Genomic DNA, 18,932 nt, shown 5'->3' with positions numbered 1-18,932 from the left:
ACCTGTAATCCCAGCACTTTGGGAGGCCAAGGTGGGTGGATCACCTGAGGTAAGGAGTTCAAGACCAGCCTGGACAACATAGTGAAACCCCATCTCTACTAAAAATACAAAAAATAGCTGGGCATGGTGGTGGGTACCTGTAATCCCAGCTACTCAGGAGGCTGAGGCAGGAGAATCGCTTGAACACGGAAGATGGAAGTTTCAGTGGGCTGAGATCATGCCACTGCATTCCAGCCTGGGTGACAGGATGAGACTGCATCTCGAAAAAATAATAATAAAAATAAGAAGTTAATTTCATATAGACTCTATTCACTGGCCAAAGTGCAGTAAAACTAGAAATTGCCAAAACAATAAATGAACTCTCCATATAAGTTAGAAATTTAAAAGGCTCCAAAACAGCCTTGAGGTAGGTTCTTTATTTGAGATCAAATTTCCATTTATGTTGGAGTGAAGTATTGCTCAAATTTAAGCCAGTTCTCTCTGTTGGGCCTGCTTTATAAATGTAACTTCTGTCCTCCTGAGGAGGCAAGATGCTACGTCTTATTCTTTCAGCCTTGTGAGTGTCTTGGACAGCAGATTGGCTGACTTGCCCAGGACCTGGTTTTATAAACAAAGACCTCACTAGGCTTGTGATATGGCTTAGAGGTACATTTTATTTTTTATTTTTTATTTGATATTTTTTCATAACCCAGAGTAATTTTTTTCTATTGGGAAGCCAATATTTTACATTGATATTATTCAAGAAAAATGACATGCAGGACTTATATTATCACCAATTTGGCTTTTATTTAATCTTACTTCTATTCATTTCTCTAAAGGGGCCTCTGAAATAGGATGTTTGCCTGTGTGAGGCATTTTGTTTCACAAAGGCACAGTATGTCTTTGGCAATGCAGTTCCCCTTTGCCTGATTTAAATATCTACTCAGTATTTTCCTGGCAACAGTGGAACTCTACTAGGTCAGAATCCTGTTTCATGGAAATATTTTTTTTTAATGGCAGCCTTCCTCCCACCCACTGCTTATCCCCCAACTCCCACTCCACATACAGAGTACATTAATAGTACAACTCCAGAACTCTGTGTGTAGCAGTTTGCTTTTATTTATTTTTTAAATTCCAATTGACTGAAGTAGATTTCATAATAACCATGTAACTGATGATACGAATAAGAGGGATCAGAGAGTGATGGCTTCTTCCGTTCAGCCTGAGCCGTGACTGTTTACCATTTTGGTATCCATGAAATGTAGAATGATGATACAGATGTTTTCAAAACAATTGGAATGGAAGGCTGCAAAAGAACAACTTATCTTCAGTGGCTTAGGATTCATCTGACAGAAGAACCTCTAAAAGTTTCTTAAAATAAAATGATAAATTGGACTTTTGTGTCTTAAGGAAGAGGCTGCCCCTGTGATAATAGATTTTGTTCTCTTTCCATTTTAGCAGAGTTTGCAATGCAAAATCCAGTGTGTGGATGCATTCTTTTTCTGCAATATGTTATTGTTGGCAAAGGCTTTCACATCCATTATCTCATTTATTTTCTATTTCCCTAACATTTCATTTAATTACCCACAGAAAAATATAAAACAAATTCCAGAGAGGTTGACGTTTACCTCTAATAAATGGTTGAATAAGAATCTAAATGTGGGTATTTGGGTTCCCAATAAAGCCTTTTATTTTTATCACCAAGTTTTCTGTGATTGGTATTATTTAAGATTTTAAAAAAATTTATCAGAAATTTTCAGTTACTCTGAAATCTCTAGATATGAAAATCCAACCTTGTTAGCAAGATACTCAAGGGTCTTGTTGATCTGAGCCCAGCTTTCATCCCCATCTTCATATGTTGCTGTGCTCTCTCTGAAATCCTCCACTGCAGCCACTCCAAGTTTCTCCCTTTTCCTTAAACATGTCAGATATTTCATGCCCATGTAGGATGAGGCTGGGCTAAGTGGTTCCCCTGAACAAAATAGCTTCTCTCTACTAATGTCAAAAGTCCTGGTTGTTAATCCAAGCTCATTCTCCTGCTAAGCCTTTCCCATTTTTCCTGGTTGGTGCTGCCTCTCTGCACTTCCGCTTCCTGCTTGGATCACGGAGTCTTAATTCTGCTTTGTGGCTGTGGTCATAGCCTCTCTCTCAGTGGATCCTTAGTGTCCCTCTTGGTCTTGGCCACTCTGGAATCTCTGTAGTTCTGGTGCATAATGCTTAATGACTTTTGCTTGCATTAAATCTATCTTAGTTCTTATCCTATTTGAGTCATTTCTCAGGCCCTGAAATTCTTCACATTGTTTTATAGAGGAGAAAAATGAGATCCAGTTGTAAAATTAAATGACAGGTTCCGATCATGCTGGTACCTGGAAGCAAGAGGTGTTCCTACCCAGGGCAGAAGGCTGCACCTAAACATAGGCAAAGGTGATGCCTCTGCTGGGGCTCATGCTGTAGTCCCCTCCCCTTCCTCCTACACCTATGTGGTTGGGGTCAAGGAAAAAGACAGGCCTGGTGAATCTCATAGGACCTCTCAAGCCCCTTTCTATGATTCTTGGTGTGACAGAAGCCATCAAGCTTTGCTGAGATATCATGGGCCCTGGAGGAGAGTAGAGAGACTACTGGGGCTCTCCATGGAGTCAAAAGGTGAGTTAGGGCCAAAACATGGCAGCCGGGACCCAGTGCCCTGACCTCAACTCTAAAAACCATCATCGATATCTGCAGCATCCATGCCTGGCCAAGGTAGCGGAGGCGGAGTTCAGTGTGGGCAGAGACTAGGTCTTCAGTCTTGTTATCACTTCTCTGTCCGGAAATTCGTTAAGTGTTTCCTCTGTGAGAGGATCGAGGACAGATGCCCAAAGGAGGTGGTGAGTGTAGGTGAGGGCGCAAGAAGGCACTAGTCCTTCACGCTGTGCGTGGCATGTGGCACAGGCACGGGGGCGTTGGCTCAGGAAATGTAGGGTGTAGGAGGAATGGTTGGGAATGACACCCATGAAGACAGTGGGACCCATGGAACGGAGGTCTGTGTGCTTCCTGCTGAGGAATCTGGGCTGTTCCCCTGCAAACTGTCCTCTATTGCAGCACCTCCAGAGTGGATCCGGGACAGTGGTGCCGCTGCACAGGAGGAAAGGAATGCCCTCATTTCTTCTACCAAGTGGCTATTTTTTGTTTTTACTATTGTTTGCTTATAAATTTCTAGGGCAGAGCTATGGAGAGCAAATCCTAAAAGGTTATGGGAGTGTTCTGATTTCATGTAATTTTTCCCTTTTCAAATAAAGCAATCCATATTAACAAAATGTAAAAAAACCTGAAACTAATGCTTTATACCCTTGAAAGAAATTTTATAAAAATACTTTCACATATATAATATGTAAGTAGTATATATATATAGTATATATGAGTATATATTTTATATATATTATGTATTTTATTTTATAAAAATATTTTAATGAAATATTTTAGTCTTATTTTTTATACTTTTTATAAAATGCTTTTTATAGAGTAGTTTCATTTTTATTAACTTTTATTTTTGTTTTTTTATTTTTTATACTTTTAAAAATACTTTCTGTAAAGTATTTTAGAAAGTATTAATACTTTCACATATATATCTGTGGTATGTATATAGTATATATAAAATATATGTTAAGTATATATATGTATATGTATTTAGTCTTACGGTCTTTTGTAAGACCATGTTTTGATTTAAAAAACAGAGAATACATTTTTTATAAATAATTTTAACCCAAGGATTCCATATTTATTATAGAAAAATGAGAAGATATAGAGTAGTGAAAATGAAACATCTAAAATTTCCCATCTCCTTTCCCTCAGAGACGACAGTTCACATTTTGCTGTATCTCCCTCTGAATTTCTTTCTCTGCAGATATTTATATATCTCTGCAAAATACAATGATATTGTAATACTATTTTGAAATTTTAAAATTTAATATACTTTGAACACTTTCTTGTATCCATAAATATATTTCAACAGTGTAATTTTCAGTCTCTAAATATCACAGGAACGTTCCTAAATATATTACAAAGTGAGTTTTCTTTTGCTGGACATTTAGGGTGTTTCCAATGTTTTGCTATTATAAACAACACTACAAAGAACATCCTTGACAATAAATCATTGCGCACATCCTGCATTATTTCCTTAGGATAAATTTCTAGAAATGGAATTTTTAAGCCAGGGAATCTGCACCCATTTGAAGACACTTGAGATGTATTGCTGTGTTGTTCATCACAAAGGTTGTGGTGATTTATACTCTATCAGCAGAACTCCAGAAGCGTCTTGTACTGACTCAGAGTGAGATTTGTAGAGATAAGCACCATACAGGTTGAGGACTTGGTTTCTGGGGTTCTGCACCTGATTCCCTTAAAGGAAAACTGATTGGGCCATGATAGCCCTTGGCTTGATGAGTGAAACCAATTAAGGGGCACATCAAGGGATTTCAGTGAGATTAGACTTCTCCTTTTCCCATTTTAAAATGAACCTAGTGGCTTTCAGGCAAATTGTTTATGTATCATTTTGAGAATATCCGGTTCCACCATTAAGAGAAGAAAGTCTATTCCCAGAATGGACTTATTTCTAGGAAGTACAGTTGTTATATTAAAAAAAAAACCAAAAAAAAAAAAACAAGTCCTCCCATGTTGTTAAAAGAAAACAAAAAGGTGGTTTTGGCTAACATCAAAGAATGGAACTTACAGGGAATGACTTGGGTAGGATGGTGGAAGGCAGGTCTTCTCTCTGCGAGGGCTGAGCAAACCATCCTCTGCACAGAACCCAAGATAAAAAGAACTTGTTCTAAGACTTCAGTGTGATCCATGTTTGTAGAAAGAGGAATTCTGACATGTCATGAAAAGAGAAACATTTTATATCTGAAAGCCAAATTCTCACCCAATGACCAAGAGTCATTTGAACTTCAATTAACTGCATGACTTTAACTTTCCATATCTACAGTTTTCACAGACTAACAACATGTTTTCAAGTGTTTGGATGGCAGAGAAATATGTACACTTTTCTCTCATTGCCGCCGTTGAAATTTTTGTTGATATTCTCTCTGCAGCAAAACCAGAGTTCTCTTTAGTTTTTAGTTTCTGTGCACTGATTTTTAAGTGAGAATGTGGGTGTTTTAATTTTGGTAGACATCTAATGCTAGCTGGTCAAGTTGAAGATGGATGTGCCCTGTAACTCGGAAATCCCACATCTGGGTACTCAGCCTAGGTCAGTGTGTCCCCAAGTTTCATGCGAAAATGTAGACGCTGGTTCCACAGGTCTGGGTGGGGCCTGAGAGTCAGCATTTCTAATCAGCTCCCGGGTGATGCTGATGCTGCCTGATTGGAGGACCACCCTTGGAGTAGTGAGACCCAGAGCAGATGGTGTGAACCTTGGCTGCGTGTTCTAGTCACCTGGGGGAGCTCTTACCAACTGTGACGCCCAACTGCCCTCCAGCCTAATTCAAACAGACTCTCCCTGGGGAGACCAGGCATCACTAGTTTTTCAGTCTCCACAAGTGATTCCAACAAGGACCCCAGGCTGTGGACCAATGAGGACTCCTTCACGCCTATGCAGGGAAATGGACAGGGGACGTTCAATAAATAAATTGGGACTGAGGGAGGGCCAAGAGCTACTTAATGATTGAGTATATCTTTGTTAATTAACTTGGCTACATCTTGAAATTATAACATTGGGTGCTGATAGCAAATCAGATATTGTATGTTACTTTAAAAACACAAAACAATATATGTAGTTTAAATGGTAAAAATATTAAAATATGTAAAGGAATGAAATGTGTACTAACTTCAGGATAGTGGTTACTTACAACCACTAACTGCTAACCTCAGGATCGGTATTTGCAGTAGGAGAATGGATTGGGGATGGGTAGATTCTACTGGACCTGCAATAATTTCTTTCTTCTATGAAGCTGGAGGGAAGAAAGGGGGAGAGAAAGGAAGGAAGGAGGGGGGAAGGAGGGAGAGTGAGAGAACTCTGGATGTATGACTGGCTGGCTGTTTCTCACTGTTATTGTAGTTTATCTCTGTAAACCTAAAAATGTATTTCAACAGCATACTGCATGCTCCATTCTTGAGTAGCCTAAAATATATAGTGGGACCAAACAAGGATCTGAAAGTATTAGCTAAAAAGTGACTCCCACAGCTGACTTTCATTCAAGAGGATTGGAACATCCTGGCGTGCCTGACCCCCAAGGGCTTGTCCAGGGAACTGAGATCACTGCTCTTAGTTACGGATGGGACAGACACAGAAAGGAGAAGCAGCTGCCCACAGCAAGGTCCAGAAAGTGGAGGAATGGTGGTATTAAAACTCAGGGCTCCAGCTCTCTGGCCAGGTGTCTCAGGGTGCAGGGCCCAAGGGAGCAGCTGCCCTGTTTAGCACACATTCTGAAGACCCTACCACTGAGGGTGTTTACCACGGATGTCCCGGCTGGCGTTTCTGTTGGAGATCACCTGCTCCTTCTCCCCAGGGCCCTGCCCTCCCTGTCCCGTAGGTGGCAGTGGAGTGTGACGACGTGGCCTGCATCCTGTGGGGTATTTGTGCTCGGTGGCCAGCTGTGGAATGCAAAAACCACTCACCAACCCCACTCCTGCAGGTGCTGGTTAATTGCAAAACCAAACACCCTGTAGGAAAAGTCTGGAACTGACAGCTCTCTGTGAGGAACACTGGCTCACAGGAGGGGCTAGAGTCTTGGCGTATCTATATTTCATTTCCAATTCTGTGGTCAGTATTTTTCAGTATTTTGCATACATACTGTTATTATTATTTTTGCTGTTGTTGTGATCTGTAATTAGCACCTGACATGTGTTGCTAACTCTTATTTCTATATAAATATATCAGTAGTTTTTTTAAGGAAAGGAAGTTTACTCTTATTCTTTTTCAAATGAATAAATAAAAATGGACGTGCATGAGAAAAAAGAATTTTGAAAATCTCATGCCTACAGGAAACTTGAGATTGTCTGAGCAACAGAGAGGGTGGGTGATGTGAATAATCCCAAGATTCCAGAACTATTCACTCGATAGACAATGATCTATGGATGTGAAGCAGCCTTTGTCTTTGCCCTCAATATGCGCTCCTGGGTAGCCAGGGAGGCTGGCTGGAGGCTGTGCTTGCGGAAGGCAGCCGGTGGGAAATCCCTCCTGGATGGGGATCTGCCCCAGATGCAGACGCCTGGCTTCAGGAATTGACTGAATTTGTTTCCACCCCTTTCAGATCCTACGCTATGGAGTACAGACCACGTGCGGCAGTGGCTGGAGTGGGCGGTGAAGGAATACGGCCTCCCAGATGTCAACATCTTGTTATTCCAGAACATCGACGGGAAGGAACTGTGCAAGATGACCAAGGACGACTTCCAGAGGCTCACCCCCAGCTACAACGCCGACATCCTTCTCTCACACCTCCACTACCTCAGAGAGAGTAAGCTGCCCCCTTCCTCCAAGGATAGACGGCTGTGGCTATGGGTCTTATGACCTGAGCTTCAGAGGGTTCCAACAGGTGTGTCGACAGCATCTTCCTTCCCTCCTCCAGTTCCCATTGGGGATCTGAGGGAACCACAGGCTTGTATGCAGTGACTTAGGGGGACAACACCCTGGCCACATCAGCTGGTGAGAGGTAGTCAGCGCTCTCGGGAGAAGCCAAAAAGTCACCTCTGCACTCAGCTGCCTCCTCCAGGGTCTTGCCACCAAGAAGATGGAATGTCAGAAGGAAAGGAAGCATTAACTGGTCACACATGAGTCAGTCTCCATGATAACCCAATTTGAAATAGAAACATTAAGGAAAGTCTCCTTTTTAGTAGGAATCAGGGGGTTTATTCTCCTTAAAGCTACACCAAGCCCCACTTTGTATTCTAACCTGAACACAGAACAAGGGAAGTTTTCACTTTGTATCATGTGATTGGGCTTAACCTGACAGAATGTGATGGCATGTTGGCATGAGTCCAGAACGTTTGCTGCATGCTTTAATTTCTTCAATGTCCAGCATGTTTAGAAGGAAGTAGTGTGACAGACAGTGAGGTGGAGTAAATTCTCCTCCATTGCTTTGCCTGGCATCCCAACCAGTTCTTCCCTGAATTAAAGATGGGCCCCCGTGTAGGTTTTAACATGCTAACAAGTAGGAGGTTGATGGAAATAGTTATAAGCTGCCCATGATGTTAGGGTGGGAGTGGGGGAATGGTTTTCTTTCTTTCCTTTTTTTTTTTTTTATAAGAAAGGTAATTCTCTCTCTCTCTTTTTTTTCATTTTGATGTCGCTTTTTGTTTTGTTTTGTAGCTCCTCTTCCACATTTGACTTCAGATGATGTTGATAAAGCCTTACAAAACTCTCCACGGTTAATGCATGCTAGAAACACAGGTAATACTGGCCCCACCCCTGCCTCCTAGCAAGAGCGGAGGGTCTTGAGTACAGGTTGCATGCTTTCGTGGGAAACTGGTCAGTGCGTGTCAGGAAGACAGAACACAGGTGGATGATTCAGGATGCTTTCCAATACTTAGAAGGTTCCACAGCCTAAAGGAAGGTGAAGTTCTGGTTTTCTGAGCACTTCCCGTGCACCCACCCTCAAAGGGTTCCTTTTAACCAGGAGACATGTAGAATTTGCCTTCAGCTGTAACTTTAGCTCACATTTGCCAGAGTACAATCTTCTTCTGTTAATCCCAATATATTCGCTGTGCTGACTCTGTAGACAATAAAAGCGTGTTTGATATAAAAGGGCCCTTAGCAGCCTCCTTTAATTTCTTTTCATTTTTATTCTTGAAGAAATATTTGCTAGGATAAGTTTGAGTTTTATTTTTCCTTTCCAATAAACTTTTAGGCTATTTGATTTGTTTTCCTACAGAATTTGTATGTTTGCAAAAGGCAGAAGGAGAGCATTTCTGTAACATTGTGAGAGCTTTTGTTCAAAGGGAAACTCTGCTATAATTTTGGAGAATGTGAAATTAGTCACTAACTAAATGCCTGCTTTCTATCTCTAACCATTGACTCTACATTTGACTTATTTCTGTATTTATTTTGCCTGAGCCTAAATAGGGTTTAACACCTTACCTCATCCTGGCTAACCTTCCTCCCTTGCCTCCCGCTCACAGTAGAGGCTGGGTTTTCTGTGGATGAAGGTGGTCCTGGTTCACATCCATCTGCTCCTTCCTGATGGAGAGAGTTCCGGAAGCATGGTCACCAGATGCTCACCCCACTCTGTTAGCTGCAGGGACCCTCCACAACCACCCAGGCTAGGGATGGAGTCAGGAAGTGTCAGGAAGTCTTAGATAGCCCCTTGCAAGTCAGCCAGTTAACTCATGGTCAGCCCTCACATGGAAATACATTTTCCCAATATTTACCATTTTATTTTAAAATAGAAAATGTGAATGAGTACCGGTTTGAGTATTACAGTGAAATTGCTCATTTATCATGGTCTTCTATATTCAAAACATTGTCTTTTTAATCTGAAGCTTTAAAAAACCTGTTTTGAGTTAGTAGTACACTTTTTCCATCATTTTGGTTGCACACATCAGCCTATTAATGACCTTGTGCCAGAAATAGTAGATAACTCAGAGGAAGTGACTTCCCCTTCTTAGGAAACACCTTTGAGCTTGCACATTTTCTGATAAGTTTATATTTATGTAGGAATTCTTTAACCGTGGAGTGAAAATTTCAAAAAAGTTATTTAATTTTGCTATTGTTAAACACAGAAGCAACCAATCAACAGGACAGCAAGTTTCAAATGGACTGAATTGTGAAAAGGGTATCTTCTCAGCTAACAACATGAGTGTTGGTCAAAAGAGAGAAAGGGAAAACGCATTTGAATAGAGATATAGATTGATTAATTATTAATAAAATCCGTGTACTCTTAGACTAAATACTTAGAATTTCTTGGTACTACTTTCCAGGAGCTCTGTAAAATATATTATGGTTTTTTTATACAATTTGAAAAATCAAACATGCATCATATAATTTTTTTTAATAAAATGAGATTGCCCAGCGGGAAGTGGGGTTTGGGGGGCACAGATGGGGTTTCATCAAGAAGCCATAAAATCAGAACACAAAACACTTTATAGCAAATGGGGCACAGGAGTGTGCCAAGGCTCCAAGTTCACATCCATCTTGACAATCTGACGTGTGTACCTGTTCATTTCTCTGGAGCTCTGTTAAGGCAGGTTTGAGGAGGGCTCTTCCCTTTGTTGTCACAGGGCAAAGTAGATTTGGCGCTGATGTTGAGATCGACAGCCACAACAAAAGACCTTCACCTGTTTGTCTTTCCTTTTGTCTGCAGGGGGTGCAGCTTTTATTTTTCCAAATACTTCAGTATATCCTGAAGCTACGCAAAGAATTACAACTAGGCCAGGTACGAAAACACCCCTGTGTGATCTCTTCATTGAGAGACATCGCAGATGTCCTGCTGAGATCCGTGCCCTAAGTCATGCGACACACAGAGAGCTGATCCCGGATCTGAAGCCAGTCCCAGACAGTCTTATTCTGCCTCTGTTGATTTGGAGACTAAATCCACTCAAACAATTTCATTCAAAGACCATACTAAAGGAATTCAGAGCAGATTAGCCCTTTAACTAACTCTTCAGAAAGACAAATGGACAAAGAAGGCATCCTAGATGCCTGGCAGTTAGGAGTATGTCCACTTCTGAACTAATGGAAGGATCCATCCCTCCTTGGGGGAAGAGCACAAAACAAGGACACTCCCCAGATTCACAGGGACCAATTCTCTGTATGGCACAAGAAGTCTTGCAGGGCAGAAGCATGCAATCGATAGTGTTTACATCTGAGTCTTACTGCCTGTCTTCCACATGATTTAATTAGGCAATTAATTTACATGCCAATCATGCAAAAATAAACATCCGTCAAGTACCCATCAGTGCCAAGCGTGATGTTAGATTCTGGGAATATAGAGATGAACCAGGCTTCAGTAAGCTTCTTGTCTTCAGAAAGTTCCCTTCTTCATTCAGCTCGGCTTGTTCATTTGCTGAGTGCCTCCTCTGTGCTAGCCACAGAGGGTATGGCAGTGAACAAGCCGAAATGTTTTGCCTCTAGTTCTAGATGTTTCAGTAGAGTGACCTAGAACCAGAGAGAGAGACATGTACACATAAATGTTTTCCTTCATGTGATAGATTTTATGGTAGAGGCACCACTTCTAGCAATAGAGGCGGCAGGAGCAAGAGCAGGGAGGAACTCAATCCCCAATGAAAGGCATAAAGGATGCTTTCCAGAGGAATGGCCACATGGCAGAGGGGAATTAGCTGTTTGCCAGGCGAATAATGAACAGGGAGAGAGGGCATTTCACAAAAGGATATTGCATTCCTTAAGCATCTGTCCCCTCCCTGGGACTGACAGTAGCCTTGTGAGCTAGGTATCACTGTGCCAGCCTCATAGCTGATGACATCGTGTTCAGGGTGGTGGGATGGTTTCTCCATATTCATACAGGCTTCCAGAATTCCTGTTAAACTCAGGCTACTCCTCTTCCATGTCTATCACATATCCAGGACACACAAGTCTCAGTTTGAACTGGTTCAAGATGTAGGCTTGGTGACTACTCTTTCATTCTAATGAGAAATACTGGGGACCTAGTGAGCTAAAGAGAAAGAAGAAGGAAGCTTCTCAGGCTGTTCAAATCCTGACACTGCCCTATTACTGCCTAGTGACCTCAGGATGGCAATTTTCTCTTCTCTAACCTCAGAGAAAAAGTTTTCTCTCTTGCTCCTGGAAAGCAGGATAGAAAGACTTAGCTAAGAGGTACTAAGAGTTAGTGAGTCACCTCTGTCATTTAAGAGATCTCACAGGCTATTGAAACATGGGTGAGACTCAGTGCCTAGAGTCTACTAGACTGGTCCTAAAGAAATCCACCACGTGTATTGCAAATGGAAAATAGAAATTCACATTTCACTCAAGCTGTAGGGATTTTGTAATTCTGTGAGCATTTTAAAAATATTTCCATCTATACTTAAAGAAATAAAAACTATCTCCAAAACATTTGGCTGGGGTTTTAAAATGTTTTTTGCTTTTTAATTTCGTATTTGTTTGTTTGTGTTAAGACATCTCATACATGCCTCTGACTGAGTTACAAAGCCAGGGTTGTGAGCTGGTGTTAGAAATTGTGTTAAAAGATCACAACGCTGGCCAAATCATTGGCACAACCTGTCCGTCAGATAAGCCAGCTGACTGACAGCTACCTGGATAAGACAGTGGGTCCTGGAGCTGCTTTGTTTTCACATTTTAGGATATAGTGGAATTGGAAGGAATGGTCCATCAAGGTGGATGGAGAAGAGGGGGGCTGCGAGGGTGTTGGTTGGGACTCCCTCTCTGCCCAGCCCAGGGAAGGCAAGGGTGGCAAACTCAGATACCTCCCATGCTTCTCTGATGGTGCCATGGCCCCGTGATTTGAGCATGACCTGGGGGAGAGCATGCTTCCACATCTCCAGTACTTGTCAAGTACATTTTTGAGACTCAGTTTGTACCTGAAATAACCTGTTTTGACTACTGCTACTGTGATTAAGAGAAGTGAGACAAATATTGGTATCTGACCTGTAAAGATTTAAAGCAGAGTGAACAAGCCAGAGGACTATTTCCTGTAGGCTCTATTCAGGGACTTGACCTTGGAGATAAGAACTAGTTCTATACCTTGGGTCATCCATCGCTAAGCAATTAACCTTAAAGGACTGGTCCTGTGGAGATAAAAGCTGTGCACCTGCAACTGGAGAATGCATGTTGTGATGGCTGAGAGGGAAGAGTCTTTGCATCACTAACTTTCAGAGCCACATGAGTCACAGAGGGAGGTCCCTGGGAATCTGACGATATCCCTGTGGTCAGTGGGTATCTGACTGCTTTCAGAAAGGTGACTGTTGACTGTTTCTTTGAAGGTCCTTGGGGATACAGACCCAAATTCCTGTCTCCTCCACTCTTGGTTTGCCGTGTCGTGATCTTCATTTCCACACCCTTTGTCTAATCCCACATCCGAGGGAACCAAACTCTGGTTGGCATTATTGTGCTGACCATGAGGCAAGCCAGGCTCCTGGTTAACAACTCTACTTAGACCAGAATCTGTCTCTCTTCTGCATGGTGGCTGTTTCACTATAAAGTCCCTGATAGAAGAGACAGTGGTGTTTGTTCAAGGTTTGCTGGTTGAATTAGACAGCACTCCACCCGCTTTCTGCGGAGACTCCTTCTACACGTGTGTGTCATCCTGCCTGTCCTCCTTCCCAGCGCTTCCTCACCACCCTCCTCTCCTTTCCTTCCCGCCGTGAGTCACCCGTCCCTGGGTTACTGCCCCAATCTGCCTTTTCTTCTGTTCATGGCCCACCTTCCCAAACGGATCATTTATGCCAGAGCCCCCTGACTACTTCCCTGTCAGGTCAGTCTCACCTCTGCTGTGTCATTTCACTCTCCCTGCACCTCACAGGGGACCACGTGTGGCATTTTCCTGATTCGAGATGTACCTTCTTTCATGACCCCTTTGTTGAATTAGCATTGAGACAGTGTCTACCTCGTAAGGTATCAACCCACAGGCATATCATTTTACGTGCTGTGGGTTTATGATCATTATTTTATGATATTTCGTGTGTTTCTCAAGTTGTTGCAGTTCCTACGACCAGAATCCCTTTCTGTACCTTGTCAGCAAACACCCGTCTTTTTTCCTGAATCCACTTCTCTTGGAGCCATAGGCCTTTGAGGTCTCAGTGGAAAAAGTGGCAAAAACAGAGACAGACCTGATTCACAGAATCTTGCAAGCCCCTGTTAACTACACAGTGCACCACTCTGCCTGTCGTCTCGGGAGCAGGTCATGTGAAAGCTCAGTTCTATCCCAAGGATGACGTTCTACAACCCCATCCTTTCCTCTTCCATCCCCATGACAACCCGTGTATTATGATGTGTATCTGGGGCGTTATCAAAGGAGATTAGAGAGTTAAGCCTGCAAATGCAGTCTTCACTTCTGCTTTGAAGTTGCTGCTCTTCAGGGGTTTCTAGGAATCTTAAACTATTCCCCTGTTGGAGCTCACGGCTTAGTGCTTATCAGCACAGCTAGGCATAGTGAGACAATACGACTACTTCATAGCACCCCTCAGTTAGGTGCTCTGTAAAGCCTGTATCTTAGCAAATGGCTAAAACTGCATTCTTTGCTTCCCCCTAGTTCTTATATAACCACAGATACCTGCAAACCTAGGGAAGAAGGGAATGCAAGATGTCTCCAAATCTCCATGCCTTTGATAGAGAATTTTAAGAAGATCTGGAGGAAAGCAAGAGAGAGCGACTTAATTATGTTAAGATTGACTCAAAAAATTGTTTTCATTTAACAGACATTTATAGATTGATCCTCAGCAGCAGTTCTTAGTTTTCCCAATTTGTCTTCCTCATTTGCTTGTAATTTCTTTATTATTATTATTATTATACTTGAAGTTCTGGGGATACATGTGCAGAACGTGCAGGTTTGTTGCATAGGTATACATGTGCCATGATGGTTTGCTGCACCCATCAACCCGTCATCTGCATTCGGTATTTCTCCTAATGCTATCCCTCCCCTAGCCTCCCACCCCCCTCAACAGACCCAGTGTGTGATATTCCCCTCCCTGTGCCCATATGTTCTCATTGTTCAACTCCCACTTATGAGTGAGAATATGTAGTGTTTGGTTTTCTGTTCTTTTGTTAGTGTGCTGAGAATGATGGTTTCCAGCTTCATCCATGTCCCTGCAAAGGACATGAACTCATCCTTTTTTATGGCTGCATAGTATTCCATGGTGTATGTGTGCCACATTTTCTTTATCCAGTCATTTGGGTTGGTTCCAAGTCTTTGTTATTGTGAATAGTAGCATCTAATTTCGAGAGCAAATAAATCTCATCTTTTCCCATCCAGCCCAGCCAGGGAACCTCCAGAGTTGCTTTGCAGATATGGCATGGATCCTGCAGAATGAGGATGACCTCTTCCATGGTCCACATTCTGGCCCGTTAAAAAATAAAGCTGGTAGCGGGGGTCAGGGGGCAAGAGCTAGAGGGTTCCTCCTCAGTGAGTTTGATGAAGGGAGAATATAAGACTTGGCTGATCTTAGCCCTCCTGGAAAGGGTAGCCAGAATGTTGTATTAATTTACTGATGTCTTCAGAAGGGTGTGGTAGAAGAGGAGTCTCATTCAGAATGAGAAGCTGACCCCAGCTCCCAGGTAATCAACGCAGTTGCTGGTGTGTAGGGCTCAGCACTAGCTGAGCTCCCTCTTTGTAGCTTCATGCTGTTTTTTTATACTGTTGTGATGTAACATACGTCGTGTTCACCCGAGCTCCCTATGAAATGACTTTTACAAAGCTCAGTTTTTAAACACAGTCTCTTACAGATAGAACAGCAGAACCAGTGCCAGAAAGCAGCCTTCCCATACATGCGCAGTTCTGCCAACATATGAGTTTATTACCTTGAAGATCAAAATTAAAGGGAAATGGAGATGGTGTTGAAATGATCAGCAGAAACTAAATGTAAAATTTATTTTTACTGCAAGTCCGATGCTGTATTATCAGTAAAGCACACATAGCAAAGATACGCAGAGGAGTGATTTTTCAAGAGTCAAGAGCAGAACTACTAAGGCTTTGACATGGTGTAGCTGCCGAAGCGGTCACCTCTGGCTATTGCCCATCTCAGCGAGCCTGAGTTGAATGTTTCCCAATGTCATATTCCACAGGGGGGGTACTTAGTGCCCACAGCATGTGATCGGTAGCCGATAAGGAAGCATTGGAACAGAATGTCATGGAAGAAAACAAAAGCCCACTTACCTTCCATGGCAGTATGTCTATGAACATGTTAATCATTGTTCTTATAAACGTCTCAAATACTTGGCTGAAAAGTAGACTCTGTTTGGTGTTAAGTCTCAACTTATTTTCAAGGGAGGATGGGATATGGTTATACACCTAAGAAGGAGGTTATACACCTAAGAGTTAGGTTATACACCTAACTCTTTATTGTGAATAAAGAGTTTCAAAATATTTTGGGAGTAGTAGTTTGGCATTCATTTTTTTCCCAGTCACATTTCATGTCTAAGGTAGTATCTGACTCACCTACTGATGCTTTCTATTCATTCCGTTAGCATGCTTATGCCATCGGTAAAAGCAATCCAGCTTGAACCCTTTCAACCATTTTTTAATTTGTCTTTGCACACTGCAGATAGCATTTCTGAAATCATTATCTGCTGGAAAGAGCAATTATCTAGAGCAGCTTTCTCAGTCTTCACTATGCACCAGAGTCACCTGGGAACTTGGTAAAATGCTGATTCTGATGTGATTGGTCTGGGGTAAGATTCTGCATCCCAGGTATTGTTGATGTTGCTGGTCCACAGACCACCCTTTGGGAAGCAGAGATCTAGAACATATTTCTGTATTATCTTGCTTTTTTCATTTGGTAAATAGAAGCCCTTAGTTACTGTGCCTTTCTGCTCTCAAATTAGGCTAGATGTTGCTAGGATTGCCTTGTGAGTAGATTTTTCTTTCTGAGACAATTTGCAAATTGAAACTCTGGCTATCCATTTTTTTTTTTTTTTTGACAAAATGCAATTGACTGAGAACCCCATGTGCAAAGTTTTCCCAGAGACTTAAGTTGAAATTCAGTTGTAAATTGGTAGGGGCTGCAGATTTAATTCCTATGTGTAACCCCAACACCAGAAAAGTGAAAATCTGAGGAGCTGGGTGGGAAAAGCTTTAGGTCCAAAAATGCAAAAATGCTAGCTGAGAAAGAGGAGTGAGTAATACCAGAGTTTAAAAAGAAAATTATCTAATTCTCCAAAGCTCTGAAGGGTAGGATTTCACAGACCACACTAGTAGCAAAGATGTTTGCAGCCAAACAGACCAAATACATTAAGGAGATTTTGTGTTGAATTTCACGTTGCATGTCATTTCTATTCTCTTTGGAATATGAAAATAGGAAAAGACACTTCTTCTGCAACACAGCCATCTCTTTGAAGATTGACCCATCAAATTCCCAGTTTTAAACGAAGTTAAAATATCTATTTAAACAGAAGCATAAAAACAATTGCATGGCCCTACCCTCCAAATGAAATTTTGTAGCTATCTCCTGGTGTCTGGCAACAAAACACCTGCTGAGATACCTGGCCATGGCCTTCACTTGTCCCAGAATGACACATGACATTGAACTGAGACCCATCAATCCAAGAAGACATAATTTTGAAATGGTTGTATATTAACATTGCATGTAGAAATAGCCTTAGATATGCACTCTTAGTAAGAGTTTGTATAATATCGTTTCTGGGATATGTTGTTGAAACAAACTTGAAATAACTTAGAGCGTTGATCATCATTAATAGAACTCACACTGAGGATGCAGAGGTATAGTTATTAAATTTGCATATGCAAAGTGAATGAAGGTTTGTGGGACAAGTGATATTACTTTATAAATACAAAGAAATGATTGGCATGTACTTAAGCTCAGAAGGTCATCGTTAATGTGCTGTGAGAGCAATATTATTTCAGTCCTGTAATTCATTTCATACAGTTCATGGTAGAGAAATTCTAAATTTATTTAGAAAATAAGAAAGGGGAGACACTTGCCTGCAGAAATCACTAGATAAGACTGATTTAATATAAATGGATGAGAGTATAAAGGGAAAATGAGAGTTGGCTAAGAGAGGCAACTGGCAAGCAAAAACATAAGGCAGCGATCATTTTCCAGGAGAAGCAAGAATAAAAGAAGCTGAATGTTGTTTGATGGATTTAGGGGCAGACTTCAAACAAAAATTGGTTGGTTCATCCAAGTTGTAGACTCTGTTTTGGATGAGTCATGAAGATAATAAGGAGACAGATGTAGATCAGTCCCAGTGGAAGCAGGATGAACTAGATTGTAAAAAACTTTTAATAGGGTCTTGACTTATGATTGTAGGAAATTAGAAGAGTCAGCAAGCTCTGGGAGAATCTGTCAGTGGGAGTTTTCAGATAAATGGGTGAGAATTTTAGACCACTATAATATATGAAATTATAATTTGTAAACAAAACTCAAATCTAGTAGAATATTACTTTGGATCACCAGATTTTTTTGCACAAAATTTATTCTAATAAGTGCAAAACCAAATAAAAACTCAAAACGTCACTTATAAAAATTACATGATTGAACTTTAGTCAATTTATTTGTCTTTACAGATTTACCATATGAGCCCCCCAGGAGATCAGCCTGGACCGGTCATGGCCATCCTACGCCCCAGTCAAAAGGTACAATGTTGGTTCCCATGGCTCTGAGTTTCATGTCACAGGCAGTGGATGACTGCTGATGGAGTAAATAATCATTTCTATGGTTAATCTGTGATTTTGCAACATGGAGTGGGTTTGTTCCATTGACAACAGAGTACAATTGATCTTTAACTGCAGTGATTCTTTTTCTATTTGGGTCATCACAAATTTCCTAACAAAAATGGAGGAATGATGTAGTGTATTTCAGCCTTCACAAATGCATGCTTCGTGGGATGTTTCAGTACACATTAAATAATGGGTGATTTCCGGAATCTTGGCCATGCTTGAAAGTGTCCCTGGCTTTACTTTATTTGTCTGGTGGTTTCCCTTTATGTATTTATGTTAGACTGTGATTTATTGTAATCTGTTTGGTAAGCCATCCCAAATTCTTTTTCTTTAATTTTTGGAAAAAGTGTGGGCGATATCCATTCTTTAAATGATTGGAAATGTCCTCTTTTTTTGTTACAATGTTTGCATCTGCTTTAATTAGAAAGGAAAGTTTTTCCTTACCATGAGATGCTTCTGAATTAGACTATTATGTTAATAATGAAATTAACTGATAGAGTGATTACATAACAACATCAAAGACTAGTGACCAAATCGAAGTTATAGCTCATTGTTTTTTGTATTTCTGGATTTTCAGCTGCTCAGCCGTCTCCTTCCACAGTGCCCAAAACTGAAGACCAGCGTCCTCAGTTAGGTATGTTTCAGGGTCCATCTGGATAACCATAAAAGAAGATTCGG

At 41.3% G+C, this 18,932-nt stretch overlaps 1 protein-coding gene across 5 annotated transcripts in view; it reads left to right on the top strand.

Moving 5' to 3' along the window:
* The window catches only part of ERG (ETS transcription factor ERG), a 281,253-nt gene that overhangs the window by 250,825 nt on the left and 11,496 nt on the right, over positions 1-18,932 (top strand). For 3 of the 5 annotated variants that reach the window (XM_064380152.1, XM_012445383.3, XM_012445400.2), the window contains 5 exons: positions 7,206-7,409; positions 8,261-8,341; positions 10,251-10,322; positions 18,102-18,170; positions 18,832-18,888. In XM_064380152.1, the coding sequence (XP_064236222.1) occupies positions 7,206-7,409; positions 8,261-8,341; positions 10,251-10,322; positions 18,102-18,170; positions 18,832-18,888 (483 nt within the window). The remainder of the gene's footprint in view (positions 1-7,205; positions 7,410-8,260; positions 8,342-10,250; positions 10,323-18,101; positions 18,171-18,831; positions 18,889-18,932) is intronic. The other 2 variants (XM_012445406.3, XM_021669432.2) reach the window with 1 other exon arrangement.

The sequence above is a fragment of the Aotus nancymaae genome, unplaced genomic scaffold (genome assembly GCF_030222135.1).
Source record: "Aotus nancymaae isolate 86718 unplaced genomic scaffold, 86718_ANA_hifiasm-v0.15.2.pri h1tg000022l_1, whole genome shotgun sequence".
NCBI classification, from domain to species: Eukaryota; Metazoa; Chordata; class Mammalia; order Primates; family Aotidae; genus Aotus; species Aotus nancymaae.
Note: the sequence above shows the minus strand (reverse complement) of the source record. Positions and strands in the feature narration are given on the sequence as shown.